The 14,915-nt window shown below is 44.2% G+C and overlaps 1 protein-coding gene across 3 annotated transcripts in view; it reads right to left on the bottom strand.

Moving 5' to 3' along the window:
- Ranbp10 (RAN binding protein 10) overlaps window positions 1-14,701 on the bottom strand; it is a 103,631-nt gene extending 88,930 nt beyond the window's left edge. The window contains exons 1-2 of one of the 3 annotated variants that reach the window (XM_027953942.3): window positions 14,435-14,701; window positions 13,543-13,654 (exon numbers count right to left, since the gene is read on the bottom strand). In XM_027953942.3, the coding sequence (XP_027809743.1) occupies window positions 13,543-13,654; window positions 14,435-14,669 (347 nt within the window). In that variant the 5' untranslated portion in view covers window positions 14,670-14,701. The remainder of the gene's footprint in view (window positions 1-13,542; window positions 13,655-14,434) is intronic. The other 2 variants (XM_027953944.2, XM_027953945.2) reach the window with 2 other exon arrangements.
- Between the last annotated feature and the right edge of the window lie 214 nt (window positions 14,702-14,915).

The following is a 14,915-nucleotide window of genomic DNA, read 5'->3' on the forward strand; positions in this document are numbered from 1 at the left end:
AAGAAGGAAAGATGGTAGATGACTATTTGTACGACCCCATTCTGTCCACTAATTCCACAAGTGTAGGCTCTTCCACAATCTGGTATATTAGGTCATTCTCAAAGGCCTGAATCTTGGGACATCTAAAAACAAATGCCTCTTTACTTGGAATTGCCAAGGAGAAAGGAGATGAGCATTTGCTTCCTTGTGCTAAAGGGAGAGGTTATACTAGGAACATCAGAAGATGCAGGCTGTCCTGGACAGTCTTGCAGGAAGGGAGGTAGCAAAGGCTCCCACACCCAGAGCAGCTAACAGAATAGAAAAAGCAGTCTGGTACCCCAACACTTCACTTCTCCATTGGCCTTTCTTTTCAGGTAGCAGGATATAGCTGAGGAGCCTGACGGGATGGGAGCAGGGGAATACCCCACAGCAGGACTGACAGTAAGGCAAACCCATCTGATTTACCCCTTCTTCTATACTGCAGCAAAATGGAGAGGAAATACCACTTGTCAGAGAGGTGACACCTCCAGGAAGTACAGAGAGACAGCAGACAAGCTCTTTATGACCCTTCAAGCCCAGGATCATAAGTCGGCCTCTAACTTTCCAGTTTCTATCCTTCACTACCAAACCACAATGTAAGCTGGAGCTAAAAGAAGAGTAACTCTCTTCCCTATACCCTATCTGGATTCAGAGAGAAAAGGGCAGCAAACAGGCACTGCCTAGCCAAACCAGATGGAGATTCATCAGACAATGAATGATTTGGAGGAGGAGCAGTCACACCTGTAAGTGGGCAGCAAAAGTCCTCAGTTGAACAAACCCAAAGCAGGCGGCTGATCACATAACAGGTCCACCCAGAAGCTGCCACCATCCACCACAGGCAGCCAGAGTTATACTGGGGCTGTGGAAAATGACTTCTTCAGAAAGGAGTGGCAGCTCCTGAGGCCCAGGCTGCACACTATCAACCTTCCTCCCTTCTGCCACATAAGCAAGATTGCTAAACCTGCAGTAACATGGAGACACAAGCACACTTGTCTGCTTACATTCTTCTTTTTCTCTTTGGTTTTCCAGATTCTCTACAATTGACAGAATTACTTTTATGATAATTAAAAACATCATGTTAGGAGCTACTTGATGGCCACATACTAAGAAGATGGTTGGCTCTCACCCTTCTGACTCTCTCTGGATCATCCCAAAGCAACATTTTAGTGATGGGGGACACACTGGAGAACTTGGCTTTCATGGTTGGCTCCACAGTACAACCAGTTCCCTGAGCCTGTCTGTTCCCTGACGATATAAGGTGCCTCAGAAGATAATCGCAGGAACAGTCAAAATCCTTGCTGAGCAGTGGATTTGATACCACCAAGATTAACAAGGCACCTCCTGATCCTGAGCCTATGCTCAGGAGACGCTGTTGCACTGAGATGGACTCAGCTCTAACTGACTGGAGAGTCTTCCATGATCTAAGCAGGCCTGGTGGTATACACAGGACAGGACCTTAGAAACCAGGTGTGGCAGCCCATGCCTATAATTCCAGCTACTCAGGAGGCTGAGGCAGAAGGATTGCAAGTTTGAGACCAGCCTGGACAACTTAGTGAGACCCTATCTCAAAATAAAATAAACAGGCTGGAAATGTAGCTCAGTGGAAAGCACTTGCCTAGCATGCATGAAGCACTGGGTCCAATCACCAGGACTACAAAAAAAGAAAGAAGGAAGGATGAATGGATGAATGGACGGACATACAAACCAGGACCTCTTGACTCTCCAGATATGTACCAAGCTAGAGGGAAAAGAACATTCCTTTGCTGTCCTCTCCCACCTGTCCTGACAGAGAGCTGGGAACACCATACACCGGGGACTCCTCTGATAACAAGTCTGATATTCCCTTCCTGCCTCTGGAAGGGAAGCATCTGAAGAGTTTTAGAGTGACAGAAATACTTCACAGCAGGACTCAGAGATAACACCCCTGACTCTGTGCAGCTGGTCTCATGCACTTCAGCTAATTCAGGCCTTATATTTCAACCCACTTCTCAGGTTACCTATCAGAAGAGAGTTGGTCCAAAGTGCTTCTGAGCTTCTTCCCAGCTCTGACCTAGAGACTTCAATTCTGGGCAGAATGTCAATAATGTCTAAGTACTACTGCAAATGTTGTATACACAGATGCAAACTGAAAATGAGGAAGACCTTGGAACAGCAATCAAAAAGTCACCAAGAGGAGCTGGGGTTGTGGATCAGTGGTGAGTGCTTGTCTAGCACATGTGAGGCTCTGGGTTCAATCCTCAGCACCACATAAAAATAAATAAAATAAACGTTTTGTGTCCAACTATAACTAAAAACAAAGTCACTAAGAGCATGATGGTGCAAGTCTGTAATCCCAGCAACTTGGGAGGCTGAGGCAGGAGGAACACAAGCTAGAGGCCAGCTTAGCAAGACCCTGTCTTAAAATAAAAAAACAAAGGACCAGGATGTAGGTCAGTAGTAAAGTGCTCTGGGTTAAATTCCTAGTAAAAAAAAAAAAAAGTCACCAAGAAAGGGCTGGGGTGTAGCTCAGTGGTAGAACATTTGCTCAGTATGCATTAGGTCCTGGGTTCCATCCCCAGCACTGCAAACAAACAACAGAAAGTGAAAAGAAAACTTGTAAATAGTTAAAAATATTTGAAAATCATATGTATAATAAGGGTTGATATATAAAATATAAAAATATACAGGATATATAAAATATCCTGTCAGGCACAGTGGTGCACATCTATAATACCAACAACTCAGGAAGTTGAGGCAAAAGGATCAGAAATTCAAAAACAGCCTCAGCAACTTTGTGAGACCCTCAGCAACTTAGTGAGACTCTGTCTCAAAATAAAAAATAAAAAAGGACTAGTAAAATGCCCTCTGGGTTTAATCCCTAGTAGGGAAGAAAGAAAGAAAAAAAAATTCCTATAACTCAACAACTTTTAAAAAAAGACAAACAACCCAATTAAAAAAATGGGGAAAGGACTCAAAGAAGAGACATTTATTTAAAGGAGGTATACAAAAAGGCATGAAACTAGTCATTAGGAAATGCAAATCAAAACCACAGTGAGGGCTGTGGTTGTGGCTCAGTGGTAGAGTGCTTGCTTAGCATGTATAAGGCACTGGGTTTGATCCTCAGCACTACATAAAAATAAATAATATAAAGGTACTGTGTCCATCTATAACTAAAAAATATATTTGAAAAAACACAAAACAGCTGGGCACAATGGCATATGTCTGTAATCCCAGCGGCTCGGGAGGCTGAGACAGGAGGATTGAGAGTTCAAAGCCAGACTCAGCAATGGCAAGGTGCTTAGCAACTGAGTGAGACCCTGGGTCTAAATAAAATACAAAATAGGACTAGGGATGTGACGCAGTGGTCCAGTGCCCCTGAGTTCAATCCCTAGTACAAATAAATAAATAAAATTAAAAAACACAAATCATAATGAGTTACCACTCCACACCTAGGATAGCAATATTAGGGAGGAAGAAAGGGAGGAAGAAAGGGAAGACAGGAGGGAATGACAGGAGGATATGGGGAAATTAGAACCTTTATACGTTGCTAATGGAGAATAAAACATTGCAGCCACCATGGAAAACCCCTTGGTGATTCCTAAAAAAGTTAAATTTAGCATTATTGTATGACTTAGCAATTCTATTGTTAGGTGTATACCCAAAAAAATAAAAAACGGAGATTCAAACAATAAGTATACCAATGTTCATAGCAGCATTATTCACAATAGCCAAAAGGTTATTCGACCCAAGGGTCCATTGACAGATACATGGATAAAGAAAATATGGTATGTATATATTCAGTGGAATACTACTCAGTCATAAAAATGAATAAAGTTCCTTGTAAAATATTGCCATGTGTATAAAAATACAAAAGATCCCAAAAGTCAAGAAAAGGAATGAATTTCTGAGAGATAGGCCACAACAAGAGAAACCTTGAAAACATTGTTACATAAAACAAATCAGATAGAAAAAGACAACTATTGTAGAAATACCTTTATATAAAGCAGCTAGAATAAGCAAATTTGTAGAGAGAAAGTAAATTAAATTAAATGTAACCACTAGGAGTCAGGCTTGATGGCATACAGCTATAATCCCAACTACTCAGGAGACTGAGGCAGAAAGATTGCAATATGGAGTCTAGCATAGACAATTTAGCATGACCCTGTCTCAAAATTTAAAAAATAAAAAGGGGGATGGGGTTGTGGCTCAGTGGTTTGGCAATAGAGTACTTAGCTACCACGTGCGAGGCCCTGGGTTCGATCCTCAGCACCACATAAAAATAAATAAAGGTACTGTGTCCAACTACAACTAAAAAATAAATATAAAATAAAAAGGGCTAGGGGTATGGGGATGTACCTCAGTGGTATAACACCCCTGGGTTCTGATACCACTAACACACACACACAGAAAAAACAACAACCAGGAGCTGGGAGGAAGAAATAGAAAGTTATTGCTCAATGGGTACAGAGTTTCTGTTTGGGGTTATAGAAATATTTTGGAAATACATGATAATGGTTGCACAACATTGTGAATGTAATTAATATCACTGAATTGTACACTTAAAAAAGAATAAATGGCAGGGTGCAGTGGCACACGCCTATAATTCCAGTAACTCAGGAAGTTGAGGGAGAAGGATTCTAAGTTCCAGGCTAACCTTGGCAACTTAGCAAGACCCTGTCTCAAAATAAAAAATAAAATAAAAATGCTGGGGATATAGCTCAATGGTTGGGCACCCCTGGATTCAATTCCCAGTACTGATGAGAAAAAAAAAGCGGGGTAAGTGGTTCATTTTATGTTACAAATATTTTACCACATATACACACAGAGTCACACCCCTACAGTTCTGCATGCCAGCATGAGCCTCATCTGGTTTTTCCTGATTAGACAAGTAGGGCCCAGGCACAGAGTTCAGTGAAAAACATCAGAATATTTTGTATTATGTCCTCATGTCAGAAATAACAAGTCCCTCTCTGCTAGCACAGAGCAACTGAGAAGAGCAAAGAACATAGTTTACTTTCTATCAATTTCTTCTTAGAAAGAAGGTAGATTTTTATGGGCTAATAAGCCCATAGGCATTTTTAATAATGGTTGCTTAAGTAACATGAACCAATGATTATGGGACTTGAACATTTTAATTTAAGATCCATCAATGGGATATCTTCAGACCCACAAAGCTGTGGTAGAAAGTGATAAGGTTTTCAGGAAAAAAAAAAAAAAGAAGAAGAAGAAGATGATGCAAGGTTCTCAGCCTCAGGGCTGAGTTGGCTCTTGAGGGCTAGGGAAGGTAGGAGCTCTGCTCTTCACCCTCTCAGATGAAAACAATCACCACTGCCTCCACCCCAGATCTCCAAGGAGCTCCTGGAATCCCATCTGACAGTTTCATTTTGACATCTAACACCTTAGCTATAGCTCAGCAGGTTGGCAATTTTGTTCCTATCAGAACTTGTCCCAGATAAAAGAAATCAACAGTCTATACAACAGAGAGGACTCTGAAACAGTGGCTACAAAACAGTTGTAGAGACAGGATCTTGCTGTGTTGCCCAGGCTGGCTTCAAACTCTTGGGGCTCAAATAATCCTCACACCTCAACCTTCCAAGTAGCTGAGACTACAGGCATGCACCACCACACCCAGCTCTATTCTTAAAATATAAAGCATGTTTAGTGTTGAAAGATCCTATGTATTCTTTTTATAGTTTAAAAGAAAAATTATCTAAGGACTCTGGTGTAGCTCAGAGGTAGAGTGCTAGCCTGAGTTTGATTCCCCAGCACCACAAGGAAAAAAAAAAAAAAACTTATCTATAGATCAAAAAAATATGTATTTATTTTTGAAAAAAAAAAGAATATAATCATTTGCAGACTCCTGGCACAAAGGCTGTTATGAAACAGCAGTCTATAAAAAATAGTGCACACCAATTTCAGATCCATGGCTTCATAAACTTGGCTATAACCAGTTCTACTCTGCCAACCATTCCCTCTGCTTCTTTCCTCTTGGTTCAGCTCTGAGTTGGCACTGTCTTTGAATCATCTGGGCACAACTACCCTTCTCCTCTGTCTACTTTTCGTCTTCCAACTACCTTTCATCTCCAAACTTCCAATTTACAACTGCCTGGTATACTGTATATTGAGAAAAATTCTGGGACTTTGTCTAGACAAGAATGAGTGTTGTTATCAATCAGTAATGTCTGTCATAAAAGCTGAGGGTATGGGGGAGGGAGTATTTCACATTTGCCATAACTGATCTTAAATTAAACTTCCCTGAAATACCAAAACTACCTCTAAGTCCATAAGGGAGGAGAAGACGACAAGTGGAAAAGGGGTGCAAAGGACTTCTTTAGCCACTCCTCCACATCCCTAGACAGTCAAGGGCATCCTGCTCTGGACCCTTGATGACAAAGGGACCAGCCTCTGCTCTATCACCAAGTCCTCCAGCTTCATTTCTTGCAACACAGCAATGACTTCACATTTTGGTCACAACACAAAAATGCCAACAATCCTGGAGCTAAAAAAAGATGTTTAACATAAAGATTAGGGATGCAGCTCAATGGTAGAGCACTTGCCTGACGTGTGTGAGACCTTGGGTTCAATCCCCAGAACTGGGGGGTGGGGGAGAGATGGGTTTTGTTTTTGTTTTTTTTTTTAAAGAGAGAGAGAGAGAATTTTTCAATATCCATCCCTTAGTTATCGGCGGACACAACATCTCTGTTTGTATGTGGTGCTGAGGATCGAACCCGGACCGCACACCGCATGCATGCCAGGCAAGCACGCTACCGCTTGAGCCACATCCCCAGCCCCGGGAGATGGATTTTAAACAGAATTTCAGGAAAGGGAGAGGGACATCCTGGCACTTAGACACGGTTACTCATCCCTCTCCCAGTGAGGAGTCTTTTCTTTTCTTTCTTTTTTTTTTTTTTTTAAAGAGAGAGAGAGAGAGAATTTTTTAATATTTATTTTTTAGTTATTGGTGGACACAACATATTTGTTTTGTATGTGGTGCTGAGGATCGAACCCGGGCCGCACACATGCCAGGCAAGCACGCTACCGCTTGAGCCACATCCCCAGCCCAATGAGGAGTCTTTTCTTTCCAACTTGACCACATGAACCTGCTATGGGGCCCTTTATCTCTTTCCAGTGGCCCCAGAATAGGAATAGCATATAATGTCTGCCACCCAAAGCAAAAGGTTCATTCTCTGTGCTCCAGCCTAGTGAGCCCCTGCTTCCCTCCAACAGAGAATCTCCCCTTCCTACTGACCCACTAGAGGAAAGAGCAAATTTCCAGAAAATGAAGAAACAATGGGGGCAGGAGGGGAGATGTGAAGTGAATTCTAGGAATTTCTCTAGAGGCTAATCCTTGACCAACAAAGACCCCAGTTATAAAGAAGCAGCCACACTCTCCACTCTCAGCTCACAGTTGGAGCCTGGCCACATAAAGCAGGGAGATCCCACCAGAAAAGTGGTCACCATATAGACTCCAGTTCTCTTACCACATGCCACAGCTATATCCCAGTATGCCCAAACTAGACCAGGGCGTTAACCCTCAGCACTGGTAAGCCATAAAATATTCCAAGAGGTTCCAGAGCACAAATATTTCAGTCTCAAGAAATAGCATGGACTGGGGTTATAGCTCAGGGTAGAGGACTTGCCTTGCACAGGTTCAATTCTCAGCACCACATAAAAATAAATAAAATAAAGGAGGTATTGTGTCCATCAACAATTAAAAAAAGAAACAGCACACTGTGTTACCTGGGAAGAGACATAGCCCAAAGCTCAACATCTACCTGTGAGGCCACCAGCTCCAGGGGGGCAGTCAGGGAGAGCTGCCTTGGGCAAGGACAGCAACTATACCTCTGAGCAGTCAGGACAAGGCTTTTGTCAGTCCACAGATAAACACTGAACTTCCCAACAGCAACATACAATACATACACAGTGGACTGAGGGGACCTTGAATGTGGGACCAGCCACAGGCTGTCTCTACACAGGGAGGGTCTGGGCTCAGAGGCTTTCCAGACCAGGAAGGCAGCAAATAAGATCTTAGAGAGTGACTCTCTAAGTCTCCAGGGAAAATCACTTTGGGTGATCCTGACTCAGAAAGGAAAATGCTTAGACACAAAATATGAAACCACCAGAGAATTCTATATAAGCAGAGTCCCTTTACCTCTGAGAAGCCTCCCTGGTTATCAATCTTCAGGATCCCTCCCCTGTATCTTACCATATGGGAGAAAGGCCAGCTAAGAGAGAGAAAAGAGAACTGCTGTAAGAAAGCCATGTTCAGGGCCAAGGATCTAAAGCCACTGGACCCCTCTGGACAAAGATCTCAGACAGAGGAGCCTCTACACCACATCAACAGAGTTCTTCCCCAGCTAGAGTCTCTACACACTGTTACTGCCCTCAGGACAAAGTCCATGACCCTTGCCACAGCACACAAGGGGTTTTCAATCCAGCCCTTGACTACTTCATTCCCTGTGCCCATATCTTCTCATTGTTGTAGTGTTTTGACACAGGGTCTCACTATGTTGTTCAGCTGACTTCAAATTTCTGGGCTCAAGCAATCCTCCTGCTTCAGCCTTCTGTAGTAGAGTGCCCCTGAGTTGCTGAGACTAAAGGCATGCCTACTTTTGCCTCCACATCTTTTTATATATTGTGTCTTCTGCCTGAAGCATCTGCTCCTCACTTTGTTCACTGGAACACTAATTCCTCCTTCCATTAAGCATCATCACTTCTTACATGAAGCTTTCTCCAGAGGTGAAGGAGGAAATCTGGGCCACCCTGGATAGTACATACACTATCAGCTAACCTTTTCTCTATCACCCCTTGAGGTCACAAGCAGGGCATATCTGTGTTCTCTATAAACAGACTTCATAACCTGTGGCCCTAGGGTTCAGGCCTGGGGCAAAATAACAAGGGCCTGTCTGCTGTATAGAATGAATGGACGGACACACTGTCTTTTGCCTAGCCACAGGAAGTCAGCTAACGGAAGAAGCAATAGCTGGCTAATTATGACCAGAGATCCCTGCTCAGGGGCCCAGCTGCTGAGAACACCCCACCCCTTCTCACACTGTCCAGTGTTCTAGTCCAGGCTTGCTGTTCTTGAGTAGAGCCACCCATCACATGTCAGAAGGCTTCTGCTGCTGGGATGATGTTACAGTCTATTTTGAGGGTCACACTGGAGCATCGGTCAGCTGGGTCAACCACACCCTCCATGTGTCATCACTAAAAGCCAGGGATACCCACAGGTCTGTAAACTCTGCCTGAAGAAGGTGGTGCCCGACCATGAACCCTCAGCTTAAGGGCCTCTTTGGCTTCCTGGAAAGATCAACCTGGATGCACCTTATCTCCTGGCACCACTGGCAGGGCTCATATGCCTCCTTACCCCATCAGACCTGCTCTCAATGTTCACAGCTCTGGTGACTCGGCAAAATGCAGCCAAAACCCATCGATCTGTGCCAAGCTCTTAGTTCAAACCTCCTTCTCCATAGCTCTCCCTCATATGTGGGGAATACCCAAAAAGCAGCCCAGCACCCTGACATGGAGCTAGTTATTCAATGAACTCATAGGCCCATGGGTCCAACTGCTGGAAAACTCCTACTCATCCTTCACAATCATGCCCAGGCTCTGCCTCCTTTTGCAAAGAGGCTTTCAGTCTACTCTCTACTGAGTAGGTTACAGGCTCCCTGAGGACAAGGCTGATCTGCATTGGCTTTACACATAGCACAGGACCTGACACGTAGTAGGGAAAAATATAAATGAAATGAAACTTTCTGATCAGATTAGCTTACTGTATTCTTCTACAAAAAACATCATGAGAACAGATAGGCACAGTGTCACATGCCTGTGATCCCAGAGATTCTGAAGGCTGAGACAGGAGGATCACAAGTTGGAGGCCAACCTTGGCAACTCAGCAAGACCTGTCTTAATAAAAAGGGCAGGGATGTAGCTCAGTAGTAGAATGCTCCTGGGTTCAATCCCCAGTACTGGGAAGGAAGGAGGAAAAAAACACATCATATCAGGGTGCAGTAGCACACGCCTGTAATCCCAGCGACTGGGGAGGCTTTCACAGAAAGATCGCAAGTTCAAAACCCGCCTTAGCAACAGCAAGTTGCTAAGCAACTCAGTAAGACCCTGTCTCTAAATAAAACACAAAACTGGGGATGTGGCTCAGTGGTCGAGTGCCTCTGAGTTCAATCCCCAGTACCAAAAAAAAAGGACATCATGAGAACAAATGCATTTCTTAAGAACCACGACACAAAAAAATGGATTCATGAAGACTTTCTACAAAGGAGATATATCCAAATCTCAGAAAAACAAGTTTACAGACTCAAAGGAACAGTAAGTCAATATAGCTATAAAGTCAATAAAGCTATTCTGACCATGTATATGCTATTTACCCTGAGATGACAGTGGCCACCACAGCTTTGATGAATGCTGCAAAGACTCTATTATCCCTTTGAAGCATTCTGAGGCCTCTACATGACTAAAGTCTGATGAAAAAAGTTTCTCCAAGGCAATTGCAGTCACTTTATTTCATGCCAACTTCCCTAGCCCCACTAAGCAATGAGCATCTTTCAGTTCTGTCCCCTACCACTGAAATTCTGTAAGCATCCAATAGGACATTCCCTTCCATTAATCCAGTGAAGGAATGCAATAGCAGCCAAAATGGGGAAAGGCAATAGCAGCATAAACACTTGTACCTAGGATCAGATAAGGACATCTGACAAGTTAGGCTATTCCATTGCCCATCCTAAGCCCTGCAGCTAGGGCAGGCCACCAAACATTCCAGGGACTAAGCGTTCATCCAAAAAACAGATACATCATCATTTGCTCCAATCAGGCATGGTGGCACATATCTATAATCCCAGTGACTCAGGAGGCTGAGGAAGAAGGATCACAAGTTCAAAGCCAGCCTCACAACTTCGCAAGACCTTTTGCAATTTAGTGAGACCCTGTCTTAAAATAAAAAATAAAAGGATGGGGGATGGGCTAGGGATTAGCTCCATGATAGAGAGCTTTCCTAGCATGCATGAGGCCCTAGGTTCAATTCCCAGTACCACAAAAATACATTAAAAAAAAGGACTGGGGATGCAGTTCAGTGATAAAGTGCCCTGGGTTGAAAAATAAAATCATTTGCTCCATTCATTTCCTAGAGATACTATGAAGACCAAATCAGATACCTTGGGAACGCTACACAGCTGGTTAATGCTTGGGTCATATACCAAACCAGGGTCAGAAATATACCTCTAACACTGACCAGAAAAAGGAAACAAATTGATTAATGTTTTCCTGCCCTATAACTGCTCTTGGCCTTCTCAAAACTATTCTATATGACTGAGGGTGTAGCTCAGTGGTAGAGTGCCTACCTAGCATGCGTGAGGCTCTGGGTTCAATTCCCAACACTGTCAAAAACAGAATAAACCACACCTGATCCATACCAATATCTGGCTATATCTCAACCAAGAAAAGGCTTTTGAGGATTTTATAAAGCACCCACAGGGGCCATCCATAAGTCACCATCTGATAATGGTCAACTGAAGTAGAGAATCACAAGCATACATGACCTGGGACCTTTTAAAACTGAGGTCCTTTTAAACATACATGACCTTGAACCTTTTAAAACTTTTAAAAATGCTGGGGATAGAAGCTGAAAAAGCTGCCCATCTTTTGTTAGTCTTGTAGGCAACACCTACAATCAGACAATTCAACATAACAGAGTCTTTTTCAGCAAGATCCACTTAAAACTGAAATATTAAAAAGCCAGTCAAAGGAATCTAGGTCTCTAAGTTAAACATTTCCCTTCTGAAAAGTATTCTTGTTTCTCAAAGATGTTGGGCATGGTAGTGCATGAATATAATCCCAGTGGCTGGGGAAGCTGATGCAGGACAATCAAGAGTTCAAAGCCAGCCTCAATAACTTAGCAAGGCACTAAGCAACTCAGTAAGACCCTGTTTCTAAATTAAATTCAATAAAGGGCTAGGGATGTGGCTCAGTGGTCAAGTGCTCATGAGTTCAATCCCTAGTACAAAAAAAAAGTGAGAAAATAGTCTATTTCCCTCCCTATAATTTTAAGGAAGATCTCTCAATTTCTTTAGCAATGAGACTTCAACACCAAAATGCTAATCAGTACTATAACCATTTTTGAGTTGCTTATTTTAAAAAGCCATTCTATTTTTAAAAAAAAAATTTTTTTTAGTTGTAGGTGGACACAATACCTTTATTTTTTATTTATTCATATGTGGTGCTGAGGATCGAACCCAGCACCTCACACGCACTAGGCATGCGCTCTACCACTGAGCCACAACCCCAGTCCCGTTTTTAAGAAGCCATTCTCATTCACACTTGTTCAAGCAAATTAAATATATATTCTTCTATTAGAGGGTGGGATAGGAAAATTAAGGCTCTAGAGCCCTCCAACAAACATGTTTCCTATCTGTTAACAACTAGATGGGGATAAAAAAGTGAAAGATCCAACAGCTTCCCATGATTAGAATCTCAAAACCATCAAATGCTAGGATTAAAAGCAGCTTAGATGGTGGCCTAGCTCCCCAGAGTGTAGATGAGAAGACTGAAGTCCCAAGATCTACCCAAATCCTCAGAGCCCTGCCAGGTGGGGAAGTTACAGCTTCCCTGAAGCAGGCTAGGCTCTTACTCTGGCAGTCCTGCCCCAGCACAGTCCCTTGGGCAGGCATTTTGCACACACAAGGGAAACAGTTCCTAGGAGAGAAGAATTATTCTAAATGATAGGAAACACAAACTCAGGGTCAGCAAGGAGGTCACTGGTAGGGTTAACAAACTTCCCACACCAAACCTAAGGTCTGATGAAGTTTCTCCAAGGCAATTGCAGTCACTTTATTTCATAGTTTAAATACTTTAAACATAGCCACTGGAAAAAAAAGGAAGAGTGGGAGAAAAAAGAGATCGAAAAATGTCCCCTCTAATATCCTGTGTCTGCTTAAATCACCCTAAAGTAGGGAGTCTCCCTAGTGCTGACTTTAATAAGGACCTTCCTAAAGCTGGTCCAACTGGTGTTCAAGTCCCTAGACTGAAAAACATGTTTATGAGCAGCAGGTCACCTGATTCTGACCATGTATATGCTATTTACCCTGAGATGACAGTGGCCACCCAGCTTTGATGAATGCTGCAAAGACTCTATTATCCCTTTGAAGCATACTGGGGCCTCTACATGACTAAATCCCATAAAAAGGAAACCTGGGTGGGAAAAAAGAGAAGCCACAAACATCATGCCCTGATGGGAAAAACCTCATTCTGGACACTGAATTGTTAATGAAAACTTGTTACTTGTGTCCCTGATTTGTGAAATATGTGATTACATCATCACTAAAAAAAGTTCCCTGTTTTACCCACAATGTGCCTACTTGCTGTCAAGGCTCACTGCTTAGACTTGGACATTGCCCATAGTCAAGGGACAGAGGCAGCCCAGACCCAAGTGGCTTAGCAGATTCATATCAGTCATAAATGTCAGCCAGAAGAACCCAAACTCTGACCACAGAGAACAACCCAGTGTTGGGGACAAGAGAGTGGTAATGAGAGACTTACCCATCTCTTCCTTTGCTGACAATCTTCACTTCAAAGTAATAAATACCACAGGCAGCAGGTATGGGATGGGTGGCACGCACTGAAGCTGCATCTTTGTGATTTTTGCCATGACCTAATGGGAAAGGGCAAGGAATAAATTTCAGCAAAAGGAAATGAAAATGGAAGGCTCATTCTCTCTGCTCCACAGTAACTTCACCCCTCACTGGCCAGAGTAAACCCTTATGCAGTCGAAGGAATAATTAAACAACTGAGTAAACAGATAAACCTCCCACCTTTGGCTCACCTCCTCCTGAGACTAGTAGCCTGACTGAGCCACACTCCCCCATAACAACAAAACAAGGGCACAGTCAATGTGAATCCATGTGAGAGATGCCTGAGTGCTATTGGCAGTCTCTCCACAATCCAGGCAGCCCACCTGAGACACCAGGGGAAGGAGGAGACAGACTAGGAAGTCATTCCCACCAACAACTTTAGCACAGAACCCCAGCCCAGTCCGGGATGACTGACAAGCAGGCCAGTCCATGCACTACTGGCTAATGGAGAGGGATGTTATCGCCTCTTTTTGCCCGACTCTTGAAACAAAGTGGAAAAGGGCTGAACTGGAATTGGAGCCAGCCCAGGACAAGCAAGGAGGCCCTAAAGTGAAAGGTCCAACTCAGAACTGGTTTAGACACCTGTTGAAGTTATTTTGACGTTGGGTGTCTCAGGGCTGAACAAAGCAGGCAGTCAAACCTCGGCCTGGTCAGCTCCACCACTCTGGACACACCGCAGGGACGAAGGCCTATCTTGGAGCCCCAAGGCAGAACAGGGACGTGATGCAGCAGAGGCCAAGCAACACAGCTGCCCTGCGGACACTACGGACTTATCCTCCTGGGATCAGACAGGCCGATACCTTTGTAGTGGACGCGAAGGTTGCCCTGGGAGAGGCCGATGTAGTTGTACTTGTCCTTGGGACTCCAGGAGCGCGGCAGCGGCGTCTCGTGCTGGTTGACCGCGGGGTACAGGCGCTGCAGGCGCCGGCTCAGCTCCTGCTCCCCGGGGGATGGCAGCCCACCCGCAGCGCCCCCGCCAGAGGAGTCTCCTGCCTGCGGGCTCCCAGCTCCCGGGTCCGCCGTCGCCGCCGCCATCTTGGAGGGAGCTGCTATTGTGTCACTGGGGGCGGGGAGGAGTGCGACCAGATCCGCCCAGCTCAGCCAATGGCTCGCGAGCCTCCCGGGGCCTCAGGGAAACTGAGTCCGAGTCGGGCACTTCTCTTTGGACACTGCCACGCCTCACCACATTTTGGACTGCATTTCCCACAATGCAGAGCTCCACAGGGGCGAGCCAATGCGGGCTGAGAGGGAAATTCGGGAGATGTAGTACACACCTGCTCC

This window comes from Marmota flaviventris, chromosome 18, assembly GCF_047511675.1.
Source record: "Marmota flaviventris isolate mMarFla1 chromosome 18, mMarFla1.hap1, whole genome shotgun sequence".
In the NCBI taxonomy this organism is placed as follows: Eukaryota; Metazoa; Chordata; class Mammalia; order Rodentia; family Sciuridae; genus Marmota; species Marmota flaviventris.